General features: G+C 40.9%; 1 protein-coding gene across 1 annotated transcript; it reads left to right on the plus strand.

Moving 5' to 3' along the window:
- Positions 1-349: 349 nt before the first annotated feature.
- Positions 350-17,944, plus strand: clcn7 (chloride channel 7). Its single transcript, XM_082529778.1, has 25 exons — positions 350-619; positions 1,770-1,847; positions 6,067-6,132; positions 6,540-6,605; positions 6,747-6,879; positions 7,025-7,134; positions 7,531-7,611; positions 7,698-7,760; positions 7,885-7,968; positions 8,141-8,234; positions 9,094-9,158; positions 9,377-9,493; positions 9,588-9,642; positions 10,140-10,200; positions 11,462-11,603; positions 12,347-12,440; positions 12,521-12,693; positions 13,044-13,095; positions 13,201-13,328; positions 13,978-14,063; positions 14,180-14,312; positions 14,606-14,665; positions 14,751-14,927; positions 16,203-16,283; positions 16,422-17,944. The coding sequence occupies exons 1-25, from the start codon at positions 506-508 to the stop codon at positions 16,506-16,508; spliced, it is 2,400 nt and encodes a 799-aa protein (XP_082385904.1). The 5' UTR covers positions 350-505; the 3' UTR covers positions 16,509-17,944.
- Positions 17,945-18,263: the final 319 nt, after the last annotated feature.

Consider the following 18,263-nt stretch of genomic DNA (forward strand, 5'->3'; position numbering starts at 1 on the left):
GCAGTTGTAGGCGGTGCTGTTGCCATACCAGGTGGTGATGCATCCAGTGAGGATGCTCTCAATGGCACAGTGATAGAAGGTCCTGAGGATGCGGGGGCTCATGCCGAATCTTTTCAGTCTCCTGAGAAAGAAGAGGCGCTGCTGCGCCTTCTTCACTGTTTTGTTTGTGTGTACTGACCACGTAAGATCCTCAGCCAGATCCTCAGCCAGGTATACAGTCTTTAGTCACCTAATTATTGTTTATAATATAATATAATATAATACAATATAATATAATATAATTTTTTGCCATAACTTTCTGGAGTCTGAAATACTGAAAAACGTCAAATCCCAGCAGCCAACGCGCCCCAGGATTGTTTTTGACCCTGCACGCGAACCTTACAAAGCGTCACGAGTTGCAGAAATAATCATGGGGAGTTGAGAGAGAATAATAGTTGTTAGGCAACGACGGCTGAAGTTAATGAAGCGAACTATTGACAGCTCGGCGTATTAGCGGGGAGCCACCATGGCTAACATCACCAAGAAAGTGTCGTGGTCCAGCCGGGGCGACGACTCCGGTTTGACCGGGGAGGGGACACCGTTACTCAACGGCTCTGAGATACCGAAACCTTCCAGACAGGTTAGCATGGTGGCTAATTTACCTTAACAGCTATTACCTCCGCTGCTTCCCAAAGAAGATGCTGTGTCATGTTTTATTAGCTATCCTAGGCTTATGTTGACTCATGTTTATAAATACTGCATGGGCTATGAATGCTTTTAATCATTTTAATGCACGGCCGCGCACACAGTTTTTACTGAGGTGTTGTTGATGTCTGGTGACTGTTACTCATATAGCAGCAACATGACTTGACCCAGAGTGCATTTGAGCATAAAGTCAAATGAATTGAGGATGGAAGTGTGCAAGAATTCACGAAGACGGCGAGTACACATCAAAACAAGAGAAAACCACCAAACATGCAGAGTGTGTTTTGATTTGCAATTCTGGATGGTAAATGCAACCACAAGTTTTGTTTGTGACTGGGTTTAGAGGGCGAAAGTAATAGAATTAGGCCTATTCAAATTAAGTACATGATGCTCATAATTTGTTTCAGTCCTCCTGGAAAATAATCAGATTATTGCTAGTCATTCGCTGTTACTTCCATTATTTCCTAACCTGTTTGACGCTGGAAAACATCCTGGGACAAATTGGATTACCTGGGCTACAGGTAAACTGTAATGTGACTGCTTTGGGAAGTGTGATTATCCCAGCACGATCCAGTTACAAGACCTGCAGACGTCTGCCTGTCAGAGTAATACTGAAATATTCTGGAAAATCCAACTTCCTTTTTTACTGTTACCGTTTCTGCCTGTGTGGCATTAGCCAACATGAAAGTAGAGTCTCATGTTAATCCCCTTCCAAATATGCGCATCCAAAAATGGATGTTTTCTCATTTGCATCAGAAAATGTACAGGTATGGAAAAGAACATGCTTTTTGTGTGCATTTTCTGTTGTAGATTTTTTGTTTGTTTTGAAGTCGAATATTTCTTCAATAAAGGGAGCAATAGAGAGCTTCTTACTCTTAAAAATCTTACCCGACATGTATAATTTCATGTGAGTCCAACATCAAAAGATGTCCAAAAATAGACTTTAGTCTCCAAGGAGAGGGGAGAAGACTCTTGTGTTAGTTTCTTAAATGGATACCAGCAGTTAACAATGTAACATATCATCCTGAAAAGTCCTACACATGGCCATACTCATATATTTATGTTGTTGTCTGTGATGTCTTTAGCTGTCCGGATCAGGCAGTGTATTTCGGATAGGCAGATTCAGCACGGTGGATTTGGAAGATGATATAACATCAGAAGAGGTAAAGTTTGAGCTCCCAACATCTCCTCCCTCTCCTTGTCTTTTTCTCTTCTATTTCCCTTTATTAGCAGTTCTTGTTTTAGCCTCTTAGACCACGATAATCTTTCCCAGCATTCCCCAGCAAATCACTGCAGTTGTGACTAATGCAATTCAGCCACATGCTCATATTTGTTTACTGTGCCAATGCCTTGACTGAGATAAAGTTGAAGGTTGAGACGGAGCTGCTTCCCTCTGAATGATTTGGGAAAACCTACACAGAAATTAGTCGCTCACCAGCCAGAATAGTCCAGTGATGCTTGACTCACTAGGGGCACGTGATTGGAAACTGTCTGCTGGTTTCCACTGTGAGGCACTGCAAATAGCAAATTGATCAAGTCCATGCATTTGAATATATGTTCATTACATTCATTCATTACATTTTACTTAACTACTTCTTTGCAGGCTTAGGATACTTAAACCAGGACAAGAAATCCTCATACATATACTCTGACACACAGGACCACATACTGATACTTGAGCCTCTGTTAGCACGACAGGATGTCCCATCTGTTCTGCTTCTTCACACAAACCATCTGATTCAGTTATGTTTTCATTGGCTGACTGGCTGGAATATGATTTCAGGCTTGTGATTTGCTTGAGTATGATAAACAAAATGTTATTTCCAGCTTGTTTGTGGCTCTGTGAAAGTAATTTCTTTACTTAGTTGCATGCTGCACAGATGGATTGCAAGCTAAAGCGTAATTTATGGTGCTGCAAATGTGTCCGTCTGCCTACGTGTTTATATTTGGACAGGGAGAGGGGTTTTCACACATCGCAGATGTGCTCTTGTGTAGCCTCACAAGATCCTGTCGTCTCGCTGCGGGAAGCGGATGATGTATGCATTTGCTGAGTTTGATTAGCTAACAAGTGGGCTGGAATAGGGAAGGGAGTGACAGTGGAGGTCACTGAATATCCAAAAAAAACCCATCTGTGTAGGTTCTCAATCATCCAGGTTAGAGTATGGCGATATGACCAAAAATATTTATCTCGATATAGATTTGAAAATTTGCGATAACGATATAACTGACGATATAATTGACACTAGACAAGATACTTTACAACTCCACAACTTTATTTGTGCAAAAAAAAAAAAAAATCAAGGTATTTTCAATTAAACGAGCAGCTGTTTTTTATGTGCATTAAAGTTATATAAAAATTTAACAGTGCAAATGCAAATTCCTTGCTGAAAGTTTAACCAAAAGAATCAGAATCAGAAAGGGTTTTATTGCCAAATGTTGAGCAGGTTTACAACATTAGGAAATTGCTGCGGTGCTTCAGTGCAAACATACTGTCATAAATTGCGCTTAAATAGACATGAAAAAATAAAAGTAAGAATAAGAATTAAAAGTGCTACGTAGAAAGATATATGCATGAGATATACATGAGATATATACATGAGAATAAGAATTAAAAGTGCTACGTAGAAAGATATATGCATGAGATATACATGAGATATATACATGAGAATAAGAATTAAAAGTGCTACGTAGAAAGATATATACATGAGTGCAGGTGGTGATCAGTGCCAAACATGGAATGATGCAGTGAACACAGCGTAGGGTCATGTGTTAGTGGTGGGAACAGTCGTACGTTTATTGTTCATGTGTCCAACAGCAGAGGGGAAGAAACTGTTCTTATGGCGAGAGGTTCTGGTGCGAATGGACCAGAGCCTCCTGCCTGAGGGGAGCAGGTCAAACAGACTGTGTCCAGGGTGAGAAGGGTCAGCTGAGATCCGAGCTGCACGCCCCAGTGTCCTGGAGGTGTACAGGTCCTGCAGAGATGGGAGTCTACAGCCAATCACCTTCTCAGCAGAGCGCACAACACACTGCAGTCTCTGTTTGTCCCTGATAGTGGCTCCAGCGTACCACACGGTGATGGAGGAGGTGAGGATGGACTCGATGATTGCAGTGTAGAATTGCATCATCGTCCGTGTTGGCAGGTTGAATTTCTTCAGCTGCCTCAGGAAGTACATCCTCTGCTGGGCTTTCTTGATGACGGAGGTGATGGTGGGCTCCCACTTCAGGTCCTGGGTGATGGTGGTACCCAGGAAGCGGAATGAGTCCACAGAGGTGATGGGGGTGTCAGTCAGGATGATGGGGGGGAGTAGGGCTGTGTGCTTCCTGAAGTCCACAATAATCTCCACTGTCTTCTGGGCATTCAGCACCAGGTTGTTGTGGCTGCACCAGGACACCAGACGTTCAACCTCCCTCCTGTAGGCGGACTCATTCCCGTCCGAGATGAGCCCAATAACGGTGGTGTCATCTGCAAACTTGATTAGCTTGACAGACTGGTGGGTGGAGGTGCAGCAGTTGGTGTACATGGAGAAGAGCAGAGGAGAAAGAACACAGCCCTGAGGGGAGCCGATGCTGATGGTCCGAGAGTCTGAGACATTCTTTCCCAGCCTCACATGCTGCTTCCTGTCCGTCAGGAAGTCAGTGATCCACCGGCAGATGGGATCAGGCACATTCATCTGGGAAAGCTTGCCTCGGAGATGGTCTGGAAGGATGGTGTTGAAGGCAGAGCTGAAGTCCACAAACAGGATCCTGGCATAGGTTCCTGGGGAGTCCAGATGCTGCAGGATGAAGTGTAGGGCCATGTTGATGGCGTCATCTACAGACCTGTTGGCTCTGTATGCAAACTGCAGGGGGTCCAGGAGGGGGGCCGTGAGGGTCTTGAGATGGGAGAGAACTAGGCGCTCAAATGACTTCATGACCACAGATGTCAGAGCCACGGGTCTGTAGTCATTTAGTCCAGTGATCCTAGGTTTCTTGGGGACAGGGATTATGGTAGAGGACTTGAAGCAGGCAGGCACATGACATGCCTGCAGTGAGGAGTTGAAAATGCCAGAAAACACTGGGGCCAGCTCGTTTGTACAGTGTCTGAGGGTGGCAGGAGACACACCGTCTGGGCCTGGAGCTTTTCGAGCATTCAGACTCTTAAACTGCTTCCTCACATCTGCTTCATGAATATGAAGAGTTGTGGTGGGAGGAGGTGGTGTGAAATCCTCTTTTGTGTGGGGTGAGGAGGGGGGTGTTGTAGGTGAACAGTTTGAAGGTGGTGATGGCTCTATGGAGGGGGGAGAGGTGGGGGAATTAGTGTCCAAAGTGCCTCTATTGTTGGGGCCGTTGGAGGTGTGAAGGCTGCCTGATGGCATTTCCAAAGGCATTTCCAGTGGAAATTGGCCGACATATCCTCAGCATAACCGTGTATAATATCCACAAAACTTAAAAAGAGGTTATACACACACAATACTGTAATACTATGCTGAAGCACAGTACATATCACTCCGCGAGGCTCCTGCCTACGATAGCCGTAATGCTCCGACAATCCATCAAGCGGTGCGGGTTTGTAGCTTAGCAAAGTCGTACTAAAACATTTGACAGATTTTTGAGCGCCGTGTACATAAAATCATTTCGAGGTCAGTAAACACAACCAGAATTCATACATAAGGCACACGGGATTATAAGGGGCACTGTCGATTTTCAGAAAAATCGAAGAATTGATTTTAAGTGTGCCATATTTTCCAAAAAACGCGGTAATAACGAAGGTCCGCTAGCATGCTCTACCAAAATTAGTGCTTTGTTGTGTATCTGATGGACGAAAGCTAAACCAGTTCATCACCACTGAAATTGCAGCATTTTTATAAAGCAATTCTGGTTCATCCGTTTCATTCAACAATCCGCTTTCGCCCTTCTCACTCTCTGTCGCCGGCACGCTTTTTCCGCCATGTGCATATGAAAACAAAGGCACTGCCATTGCGCGTTTTACAATTCATCAGCAATTCATCCACCAGGAATTTACTGTCATCTGTGATTCCTTGTATTGATGCTAAGATTATGATTGATGCTACAATTATTATTGTAGCTTCATTTCTAGAGAAGTACATGTGTGGTTATGGCGTAGGTTACACTGTAGTGTTTCAGAGGGGTTTGTGGTTACAGCTATGATGTAGACTTTCTGGAGAAACTGGCTGGGATTGAGTTGTTAAGAAAACTTTTGATTGTCAAACCTGTCCCCTAATTTTCTTCTGAGTAAGAAAAAATGCATCTGATGCTTGTGATTCATTGTTCCACTCCCTGCTGCTGTATGTAAAATGTTTTAATGGCAGTAAAATAGTTTCCAGCCACATAACTGAGGTCAGAGGTGATGCGTTAATGCTTTTTTTTCCTCGCCCCCTGCAGGACCCTATTAGGGGCCGACCGAAAGAGATCCCACACAACGAGAAGCTGCTGTCACTTAAATATGAGGTAAAACTGCTGTTAACCAATCAGAATCCTGTGTTTCTGATAAGTCTTGAATAAGCTGGGTTACACTTGGTTACTTTGATGTTTTCACAAGAAGTGAAAATGTCCTTTTTTGCCATCTTAAGGAAGAAACTAAAGACTGAGCCAGCTATAAAGATGCAACTGTTTGTAATGTTCTTAAGCAAAGTGGAACTGTCAGTACTTCAGGAGATATGCTTTGTATTGTCTTTGAAATTTTGTATATACATCTAAAAAATGCACACAAAAATTGGTCAGATTTTTGGATGTCAGTTTCTTTAAATAGATTATACAATTGAACCTAGCAGGAAGAGCTTTTGTGTGGGTGTTGTTTTTTTTTTACAGATGTATTTGATTAAATGAAATGTATTCATCTGTCTGTTTCATTGTAGAGTCTGGATTATGACAACATTGAAAACCAGCTCTTTCTTGAAGAGGAGAGAAGAATGAGTCCCATGGTGAGTGGTGCAGGAATCTTTTGCAGAAATGGTAGTTTGCCTGGGCTCTGTATGAACTCCATTATTTTCTTTCTGTCTCGAGTCTTGTGTCTGGCTGCTTTATCCTGCATCACTTCTTGTCTTCTCATCTTGTGTTTTTAGGGTTTCCGCTGTCTGGAGATCAGTCGTTGGGTAATCTGCGGTCTGATTGGCATTCTAACGGGTCTCATCGCCTGTTTTATAGACATTATGGTGGAGAAACTGGCTGGGTACAAATATCAAGTTATTAAAGAGAGTATCCTTTAGACGTGTACAGCTTTTTAGTCCTATTTTTTAGTACCACGTAAATATGCAAGGCTTAAGGAACTTTAATTTTTCTCCAAATCACTCAAGTGATTTCAGGAAAAAAAGGACACTTCCTTGACTCTGAGCCTTCACAGACATTGAAAAGTTTACAGAGGTGGGTGGGCTGTCTATTTCTCTCATCCTCTGGGCCGTTCTCAACTGTGCCTTCGTCCTGGTGGGGGGCATCATGGTTGCGTTTTTTGAGGTAAGACAGAAAGCAAAAATATTCTTGACCTTTTCTGATTAGCCTAAATTTTGAATTGGAACCACTTCTTCCCCATTTGTGTGGTTTAATAATAACATTCCTCAAGTGCAAGAATGGGTTTTGGAGAAGTGTGACATAAAAGCTTTTGCTTTTTTTCCCCTTTTTTGTTGCTCTATTACATATTCCTTAGCTACAAACTATTCAAATCGTTGTGGAAGTGAAGATTTTTGGTTAGTAATAGCACGTCTGTCAATGTCTGAGTCCTTCTTTGAAATACTGATAATTTAAGCTAAATGTGTTTCTGTTTTTGTGACAGTGCGGTTTACTAGCATGTGATGAGGCACTGTGTGTACCACGAGTCTTCACATGTATCTTTTCCTGTTCTTTCTCTTGTAGCCAATAGCAGCTGGAAGTGGTATTCCTCAGATAAAATGTTACCTAAATGGAGTCAAGATTCCCAGGGTGGTACGGCTCAAGGTACGGCCACGTAAAATACCAGTAACTTAGAATAATGGCTACACTAGATCCACCTTTACATCTTTATGTCCCGTTGTTCTTTGTAGACGCTGGTGGTGAAAGTGATTGGCGTTATATGTTCAGTAGCTGGCGGTCTTGCTGTTGGAAAGGTAAACTATATTAAAATCCTTCATCTTTTTGTAAACATACACTCAAACTGTGTTCTAAACACATTTGAAACACATTTTTAAAAAAGCTTTTAAAGCTGTCCTCTTGTTTGCCCACGATCGTCAGGAAGGTCCCATGATTCACTCTGGTGGTGTTGTAGCTGCGGGAGTCTCACAGGGCAGAAGCACCTCCTTAAAACGGGACTTCAAGGTAAGCGTGTGTTGAGATCCTGAACACTAACATGCTTGTGGGTCACAGTATATATTTAGTGTGTCACATCGATTGACATTGTGACAAACTCCATATATCATAATATACTAAGTTTGTGTGTGTTTGACAATAGGAGTGGTTAATAATATGAAATATATGTGTGTTTGTGTAGATGTTTGAATACTTCCGGAGAGACACAGAAAAGAGGGACTTTGTTTCTGCTGGAGCTGCTGCTGGAGTTTCTGCTGCTTTTGGGGCACCAGTTGGTAAAAACACATAATCTGCTTTTGCTGTGTGTGAAGTTTAGCTGCTTTAAGCTCTACAACAGTATGATTATATATGCCCACACTAAAAGCAAACAAAAAATAATAGTTTGCATAATAAGATCTTTAGAAGTCTTAAATTTGATGCACTGGGATCTACAGAAACCCTCTGACATACTCTTATTAGTCTGTTGATAACTGCCTGCTGTGATTATAAAGCTGCCTTGTGCATGTTGATCAGGTTGTGCTGCTGTGATCACGCTTGCTAACTCTGGATTAGTTTAAGGGTGTTATCACACCTGTAGTTTGTTTACTCTGGTCCGAATCAGCTGAGTAAAAATTTGTAGATTAACCCTGTGGTTTGGTTTGTTTTCACACAGAAAAATCCAAGTGAACTGAAATGTGTCACTGGAAACCACATGAGAATGTTCAGTCCACTCATTTGCCAGATGTGTTAATAAAATAATAATAGGGTTAATAAAAATTAAATACAAGAAGAAGGTGCTGTGTGAGAAAACCAGTAATTTATGTTTACTTAACAGCTAGCTGTTAACCCGTACAGACGTTTGCACATCTATAGCACCTTCTTGTGTTGAGAATACAAAGCACACAGGGCAACGGGACATTTTTAAGCTCAAACTTTAACATACACCTGGTAGTTGGCTTGGATCATGTTCACACCATAAACAAACTGACACTACCTCCTCCGAAGGGTCTCTGTGTGGTTGTTTTGGTCTGCACACAAGTGTGTTTTGTCACTTCTCCAAGTCACTTTTTCAGTCTGAAGGAAAAAACAAACAAAATGAATATATAAAAATGTAATGCTATTCTGGTTTCTAAACTCTCTTTCTGTGGTCGACAGGCGGAGTTTTGTTCTCTCTAGAGGAGGGAGCTTCTTTCTGGAACCAGATGCTCACATGGAGGATAGTAAGTCATGAAATGAGCATTAACCCCTATTAGTGAGCACAATATGTTGAATCAACAGCATTTCATCCAGAAGTCTAATAAATTGAACTGAATATCTTTACTGTCATTGTCGCTTAAACAACAAAATTAAAAAGTTGGCTAAAAGATTGATTAAAACACAAGTGGATAAGTTTTAGTATTTCCTACATCTCCTAAATGCTTGCTCTCCTCCTCTGCAGTTCTTTGCCTCCATGATCTCCACCTTCACACTGAACTTCTTCCTCAGTATCTATCATGGCAAACCAGGAGACCTTTCCAATCCAGGTCTCATTAACTTTGGACGCTTTGAAAGTGATGTAAGAGACTTACATTAAACATAAACAGTGTGCTTTTTGAGGTTAATTAATTTTTGTGGTCAATGTAAAAGCACCGACTTTTGTCTCTTTTCAGAGTGTGGCCTATTACTACTACGAGATTCCTTTGTTCATGTGTATGGGAGCTTTAGGTAAAGTTTTTTTGTTTTGTTTTTAATTTCTACAAATATGCACAATTCTTCATGTGGTCCATTTTGGTATACACTATCAGCTACAACCTAAAACCAATGATGCCTAGAGGTGGCATTTCCTGCCACTAATCTTCCCTAGAAGCACAGTGCCCCCCAACACATAACATGAGCTGCTCGGGAATAGTTCACTGCATAATCAGAGACCCCAAACACTGAATAGGAATGAGAATCATCGTCTAATTCTTTGCCAGTTCCGCATCAACTCATCAGTCACACTCATTTGCATCCAACCTTTCCAGTTTCTTTGATCAATATTTTTCTTTTCTTCTTATTTTCCTGAGAGTTGCATATTGCAAATCGATCATCAGTCCTGCACCCAGTGGGTGTCACTTCTAAATGTTTCTCAGACTGATGACAATACCACTGTTCTATTTCACTTACACTATCGCTCCTGTTTATTCATTTCATTAATTTGTTTCCGTTCCTGTCCTGTGCAGGTGGGTTGTTGGGAGCGCTCTTTAATTCACTCAACTACTGGCTGACTATCTTCAGGATCAGGTAAAGTTTAGATAGGACTCAAGCAAATGCAAACCAAACTGTCATTAACTCAGAAAGGAAATATTTCAGCAAAGGTTGTGAATAAAGAAGAGCATGTGTGTGCATTGTGCCAACAAAAACATCACATGGAGAGCTTGAAAATGTTGTTGGTTGACACAGACTGGGTGGGGTGCGAGATGAGGTTTTTTAAGAGAAGACTTAAAATGGATTCTCGGAAGTTTGTGATTGACATGTGTAAAAATAGCCTCAGTATAAGAACAGGTACGATCACCGGGAGGCTGACTAATGTGGGAGACGACTCGTACTGAGAAGTGTTCCTGGCTTCCTGCTCTGGAGCTGGCTGATATAAATGTACTCAGATCTTAATATAATACACACTGTGTGTAGTTTGCTAATGCTTATTCATTCTCAATCATAATCAAAACATTAAATCCAACTGTCATGACACCAGATTTTTAATAAATGAGTGTCAGTTTATTTACAATATTAATTGACAGGAAATGGGGAAACAGGTGGTCTGAGGATTTGATTTCATATCTGCAATTTTTATACTCTTTCCACGGTGGAAAGTCTGTATTAAGAGAAAGGGAGAGAGGAGGCATGCCCGATTTGGTCACGTCAGTCACACGGCTCTGTCTGTAAGCGCAGAAACCCGACTTACCTGCTGTTCCTTCTGTGTGCGAGAGTAACCAGTAAGACGAGAGATGACTTGTGGTGAGGAGCTAAAACTGCTTAATGGCTTGTTTCGAGGCTGTGAGTGCACTGAGGTGCTGCACAGGCCCAGTATAAGATAAATGAGGAAAATTTTGATATGCAACTCTTAACCCTCCAAATAAGCCTAATGGATCCTTTTAAAAAAACAACCAAAAAAAGAAAGACTTAATTGAAGCAGTCTGAAAACAAAACAAAGTTTATCTTTAATATTTCTTTAAAGATAAACTTGAAAATAAAATATTTGCCTGGCTGGACGGTCTTGTTTCTAAAAATAACTCCTCTGGTCTGAGTCTAAGGAAGTCTGTATTTCTGTCACATTTCTGAGCAGTAATTACACTCGACATTTCCAGTCACATGGCCTGAAGAGACACAAAGTCAAAGAAGCTTTGTTTCCCTCTCACCTGTTTTTATTGGACTAAGAGCTGCTTTTTTTATTTGGGAAAGTCCAAACTGAGAGATCAGCAATGTGTCAGCATTTTAGCGCAGAGCAGATTAGGGCGTGGCGTTGTACATGAAAATGTCTAAATTTAATGTGTCTGTGTGTTAGGTATGTGCATCGCCCATGTTTGCAAGTGATGGAGGCCTTGTTGGTGGCTGCTGTGACCGCAGCAGTGTCATTCACCATGATTTATTTTTCCAACGACTGTCAGCCTCTGGGGCCCGAGCGCAATGAGGAGTACTCACTGCAGGTACACCCACATTCGTTTCCACTTGACTGAAAACACTCTCTCGCTGCTTTTTTCGATTTAGATGATGATGCATAATAACGCTAAATATGGGTCACAGTGTTACAGCAGAGCCGGGCAGGATTAGTTTTAAGATGGACGGGGAGATGGTGAAATGTGTGACAAAGCAAATTCAGACCAGCACGTGCAGATTTGTAGAGGACCCTGCTCATAATGATCCTTGGCACTTCCTACTTTTTAACCTCAGTAAAGTTTCATTTCAATAAAGTTTACCAGCATGGCGTAAAAACGGTACTTTAAAGGGATCTAAGGGGATGCAGGATGTTTCTCTCATAGAGTGCAACATTTTAAGAATTTATGTATTACCATGAAAATTGGTTGAGACATTCAGATGTCTCTTTTATATTCAATCATTCCCATGTTTGCTGCTAATTAGAAAACAGAATGTCCGGGAACAGTTTTGGTTCAGTGCACTGTGACTGAGACTAGCTGTAGATTAGAAGCTCAGATGATGGAAGCAATACCAGATTTAAATGTTATAATAGTTTATGCTTTTATAGATTTTTTTTTTTCACTTCTGATTGGGTAGCAAAATTGTGACATCATGTTTGTATTTAGGCACTGTGGGCATCCGATTCCTAATAAAATCAGACGTGATAAGCAGTTTTTCTGTTTCTGTCTTAAGCCCTTCATTTTGTGGCTCTTGAGTATTTTGTGCCATGCATCATTTTTCTGTCTCTGTTTAGTTGTTTTGTGCAGATGGCGAGTATAATTCCATGGCTACAGCATTTTTTAACACTCCTGAGAGAAGCGTTCGTAGTCTCTTCCACTATCAGCCGGGTAAGATGGTGCACTATTGTAGTGACTTTGTTTAAACCATTATACTCTCACTAATCACTTTCTTTGTTTGTGTTTTAAAGGAAGTTACAACCCTATGACACTGGGTTTGTTTACTCTGACCTATTTCTTCCTGGCGTGTTGGACATACGGCCTGGCAGTGTCTGCTGGTGTCTTCATCCCGTCTCTTCTAATAGGAGCAGCTTGGGGGAGGCTGTGTGGGATACTGCTTGCCTCTTTCACTCCCACTAGCCCGGTTGGTGCTCCTCACAGTGACATTTGTTTTAGTTCCCATTTTGAAAACTAGCTAAATTTAATGGAGCTGACCCAACAAGTTAACATGACCGGTATCATGGACAGTATTAGCAAAGCAGTGGAAGAAAATAGTCTTTATTTAAAAAAAAAAAGAGAACTTTTAATTACTTCACAAACCTTCCTACTAAACTTGCTAGCATTATTGTGTTATTAAAAATATGGGATAGGGAAATAGGTGTTATCTGAAACATGTTAAATGCATATTTTTATTAATTTGTCTAGATTATTGTTACATTAAGCTAATATGCCAATTAACATGTGTTAAAGACTTTGCTCCATGTATTTTCATAGATTTGGGCTGATCCTGGTAAATATGCTTTGATTGGAGCTGCAGCACAGTTAGGTGAGTAACTGTCACTTTAAAAAAAAAATTTTGTAATTTTATGTATATTGTTGTAAATATTTAAATTTGTTCTACAATGTGCTGCATACTTCCTCCTCTCTGCAGGTGGCATTGTAAGAATGACTCTCAGTTTGACTGTCATCATGGTGGAGGCAACTGGAAACGTCACATACGGCCTTCCCATAATGCTCGTTCTCATGATTGCCAAAATAGTGGGAGACTACTTTCAGGAGGTGAGTGAAGTCACAGACACAACCTACTCCTCACTCCACACTGCTGAAGTTAGTCCAGTGTAGGGTGATCAGATCCCAGCATAATAAATGCTACTGTATTTTATCTGAATGCAAGTGCTTAGTAAATGCATTTAGCGTAAATTTCAATTTCATTTAATACATTAGTCTTTTGTAAACCTATATTTTCCTTTTCTGTTGAGAGGAGATAAAAAATAAAGTTTTTGTTTGTCTGACAGCAGACACTTTGTCCTAACCTGCTGGAATAATTGGAGATTTATCTGAACGTCACGACCACGCCTCAGACACTTACCTTCTGGTTCCATACCTATACATTGGCTTCCTGCACTGTAGGCTTTTTGTTCTCATTTTCGTGCCCAACCCTCCCCCCGCTTTTCTCAGTTCTTACACGACTCATTTGTACCCGGGGGTTTGGTCGGCCTGGAAGTCCTCACTGAGGCCTTCCACAAAACCTCAGTCTCAGGCTTAGAGAGTAGAATCCAACCACTGTAACCTTTCAAGAAACCTTGCGGATTGAATTGAGGATGTTGTCCTTGCTGGTGAAATTGCAGTTGGATCTACTGTGTACAGTTTATGATAGGAAAGTAAGGCACAGACAGCATCTCTAACCACTCTTATTTTCCTGCTTTAGGGTTTATACGACATTCACATCAAGTTGCAGAGTGTTCCCTTCCTGCACTGGGAGGCTCCTGCCACCTCCCACTGGCTGACTGCCAGGTAGGATGGATGGATGAACTTGTGTTTGTTTTTCTCACTGTTTCTTTTATTTTATAATCAGTACTTGCACTCTTGTTGTTTACCTTCTTATCACCATTGTCCTCCTCGCTGTCCAGAGAGGTGATGAGTTCTCCAGTCACCTGCTTCAACAGGATAGAGAAGGTGGGAACAATCGTGGACGTCCTTAGCAACACATCAACAAATCACAATGGCTTCCCTGTTGTCGTGCAGGTTTTGGATAGTGATGAGGTAACTGTTTGAATGTTTGTTTGTTTTTCTGTTGAAAGTTTGTGTTTGAGGTGTTAAAGGGTTGCTCGCTGCTAAGTAGTTGGTTTTGTTTCTTAACAAAAGGTCGTGTTAAGGTGTTTGTAGTCAAATCCGTGGAAAGCGTTGTTTTTGTGTCTCTTTGTGTCAATTTTTGGCACCACTTTAGCAAAGTACATAAGCTACTTTAAGAGCAGATTGGAGTTGACGCAGGAGAAAAATGTGAGACATGTTGCCCTGCAGTGTAAGAGATTATTAACACCTTCCTCTTCACTCAGCCAGCAAAACTCTGCGGTCTCATCCTGCGCTCTCAGCTGATTGTTCTTCTCAAACACAAGGTAACAGCTGATCTGAGATCTGATACGAGAGCCTGTAAAACCTGATTGCAGTTAGGCCAGTTTGCACCATCTTCTTTCCTGCCAGGTGTTTGTGGAGTTGGCCCGGTCCCGGCTGTCTCAGAGGAAGCTCCAGCTGAAAGACTTCAGGGACGCCTACCCCCGCTTTCCCCCAATCCAAAGCATCCATGTCTCCCAGGACGAGAGAGAATGCATGATGGACCTCACTGAGTTTATGAATCCAACACCTTACACTGTACCACAGGTAACAGATGCAGTAACTGCAGTTGTGCAAGCACCAACAAATTTGATTAGACTTGTAAGTTGAGACTGCTGCTGCAAAATGTTAAATTTGTGGGTTTACAGTTTTCTTTTCATTCTTTCATTAAAATGCTTTTCAGGATGGTTTTTGATGTTTTGTTTGAATGAAGTCAAACTAGGGCTGCTCGATTATGGCAAAAATGATCATCACGATTATTTTCACTGAAATTGAGATCTCGATTATTTGACGATATTTATTTAACAATAACAATGTATTGAATAATGGCTTTAAAGATTGTCAAAACAAATAATATAAAATAGTGTGCAAATACTGATAACGGTGCAAATGTTTGCAATATAAAAAATAAATGAAAAATGTAAACATCTATGTTTAGTGAACTTCAAAATACTGCATAATATTTATGCATACAAATAACCAAACATCAAGGCAAGCTGTGTAGCCACACAATGCACAATTGTATCAAACTGACACTGAGGTATGTCAACTAAAGTTGCTGCTTGAACACAAATAAAATAAAACATTGAAAGTACAATACAACTTTATTTGTATAGCACATTTAAAAGACCAGTGGTACACCAAAGTGCTTTACAATAAAAACAGGAAAATTAAGACAATAAATAAAAGACTATTAACAAAGTACCACATATGTCATTAGGTTAAGGGCACTAATTATACAACAATAAAAGTTACTAAGAACAGATATAGCTAAAAGATAAAGTACATAAATAAGAAATTGAACCAAATTTAAAATAGGGACACTAACTTACTAAAAGTAGTAACTTTTATAAGAAATAAATAAAAACTAGTAGGCCCAAGTCCCATACAATCTCAAAACGGCTCAACAAAACATGGTTCCTGCAACCTCTCAAAGGTTTTTAGCCAAAAACGCCAGCCTATTGACATGATCAGGCTTCAGGGATGCACGCAGGCACTTGACAACATTTCCACCAGTGCTGAAGACTATTTCTGATGAGGCACTTGTGGCTGGGATGCAAAAATATCCTCTCCTCTCCAAATAACTTCTGCTTAGCTTTCCGAGCTTCCCTCGGGTCCTCTTAATTGTTGCGACGCGTGTTCGAAACGAGAGGTGAGCTCGATTTGCCACACGGAGCAGCGCGAGAGTAAAGCACGAGGGAGGTGCTAATAATCGGCTCAGTCATTTTTAATGATCGTTGAAAGCCCAGATCGTAATTTCGATTAAAATTCGATTAATTGAGCAGCCCTGAGTCAAACTTTAACAAATCGTTCTGTCTGCAGGATACATCACTCCCCCGTGTGTTTAAGCTGTTCAGAGCCCTGGGACTGAGACACCTGGTGGTGGCAGATGATGTGAACAGGGTAAGACGGTGTGTTTATGTTTCAGTGTAAAGGATTTTTGTTTGGTTGTATTTCCCCACATACTTCACATTTATTTTGCTATGATGATTGTCCTGATTAGTTTTTTTTTTTTTTTCTTTGGTTTGTCACCTCCTGCAGGTGATTGGACTGGTGACAAGGAAGGACTTGGCCAGATATCATCTGGGCAAACATGGGCTGGAGGAGCTGCAGCTTGCCCAGACATAGTGTGCCCACATACACACGCCCATAGACTGACCACATGTTGCCTCAGAAGCTGTTGACCATCCGTTTGGCAGCCCAGAAGGATGCCTTCAAGGGCCAAAGATCTCTTTTTTGAATAATTCTAAAAAACATCCACCCCTCTGTTAACGCTGAGTGACGGCATTTTCTTCTAAAGGATTCAAATTAATAGTTTTTCCAGGATAATTCCAGGAACTGTATTTTATTTAATAATTCACCAGATTTTTGCGCTGAGGCAACAAATGATGCTTGACTTTCTTGTCTTTTATTCTTAATCGTTTTGGTTGTTTAGTTGTTTTTCACACACTTTTACAGAGTTTTACACACACACACACACACACACACACACACACACACACACACGCACGTCAATGGCCCCAAATAAAGTTGGACTGGATCAGTTAGAATGAAAATCAATTTGCTTATATTCTAAACAAATCTGTTTAATTTTTGTTAACTTGGAAAATATTTTGCATTGTTAGCCACAGCATTTAAACCAGTGACGGATGAAGTGAATCACTCATCTCAGCAGCGTTGTGCTGGGAAACACTGTTGCAGACTGAGCATGCTCCCTCATTGTAACAGACTACATGGAAAAAATACTCATGAGCAGCATGATAAATAACCCGAGGTGTTGACCCAGCCTCCAAACTTCCAAGTTTTTAATCCAGTCAAGGATCCGTGGAACCCATCGGATCACCCCTGAGAACCCACTCCCCAACCATCAGCTCCCAAAGGATTTTCTTAGTGCATTTCTACTGTTGTTAGTCCCATTCTGCCTCCCTACTTTCATAAACTGTTAAATGTTAGTTCCTTCATGAGGTTGTGTAGCTGGATGCTGTGGAAATGCAGGTGTACAGGATGGTAACTTGCTTCAGATTGTGTGCTTCAGATTTTATATTCCTGCTGCTGCGCTACAGGATACTTTGAAGTGTTTTGCTTAGAAAATCTGATTGTGAGTTGTCGTGTTCAAGAGCTGGTTTAAAGCACAGCTACCGACCACTGAAGGTTTGCAATGATATCTGTGTTTGTGTAGTTTTGCACTGAAAGACTGCTGTTATTTATTGTACTACTTAGATTGGTACTCAAAGGTACTTTTTCCACCTCTGAAGGTTTGCACTTTGACCTGCTACTGAAGACTTCCCACGAGTGTCCCTATTGGAGCTCTGTATGAATGTAAACAATAGTGTGCCACATATCTTCTTTGCTACCCTGACAACACATTTTTCTTATTGATTGTAATCGTGTCTGTTTGTATTTCTAACACTTCAGTCAGCAGTGTTGTCGATTTCTTTGGGCTTTTATTGTTTTTACCCTTCCAGATGTAAACATGCAAATGTTGCTCTATTTTATGGATAAACCTTTTTGTGAATGAATAAAGTTTTAACTATTATCATACAACTCTTTTGTACATTTAAGAATGAGTCCAGGCACTTTTCTTTTCAAGCTCCATAGACCGGTGGTTTTCAACTACTGTGCCATAGTAGTATACCAGTGTGCCATCGCAAATTATTTCACTTCAATTAATTGGCCCAAAAGATACAATTTAATAATTACTGCCAATAATCATTGTTGGGCATCTGTGCTTTCACTGCAGTGACTTGTAGTAATTACCACCCACCTGACATGAACGAGTAATTACTAGTCAACTGTTTGCACAAAATACTAGTCCTTAGTTTAGTTCTGTATTATATAAGATGTCCGTCCCAGTCTAAGAGGATCAAATTTCTACGAATGTTT

This window comes from Aulonocara stuartgranti (genome assembly GCF_965226115.1).
Source record: "Aulonocara stuartgranti genome assembly, chromosome: 4".
Taxonomy (NCBI): Eukaryota; Metazoa; Chordata; class Actinopteri; order Cichliformes; family Cichlidae; genus Aulonocara; species Aulonocara stuartgranti.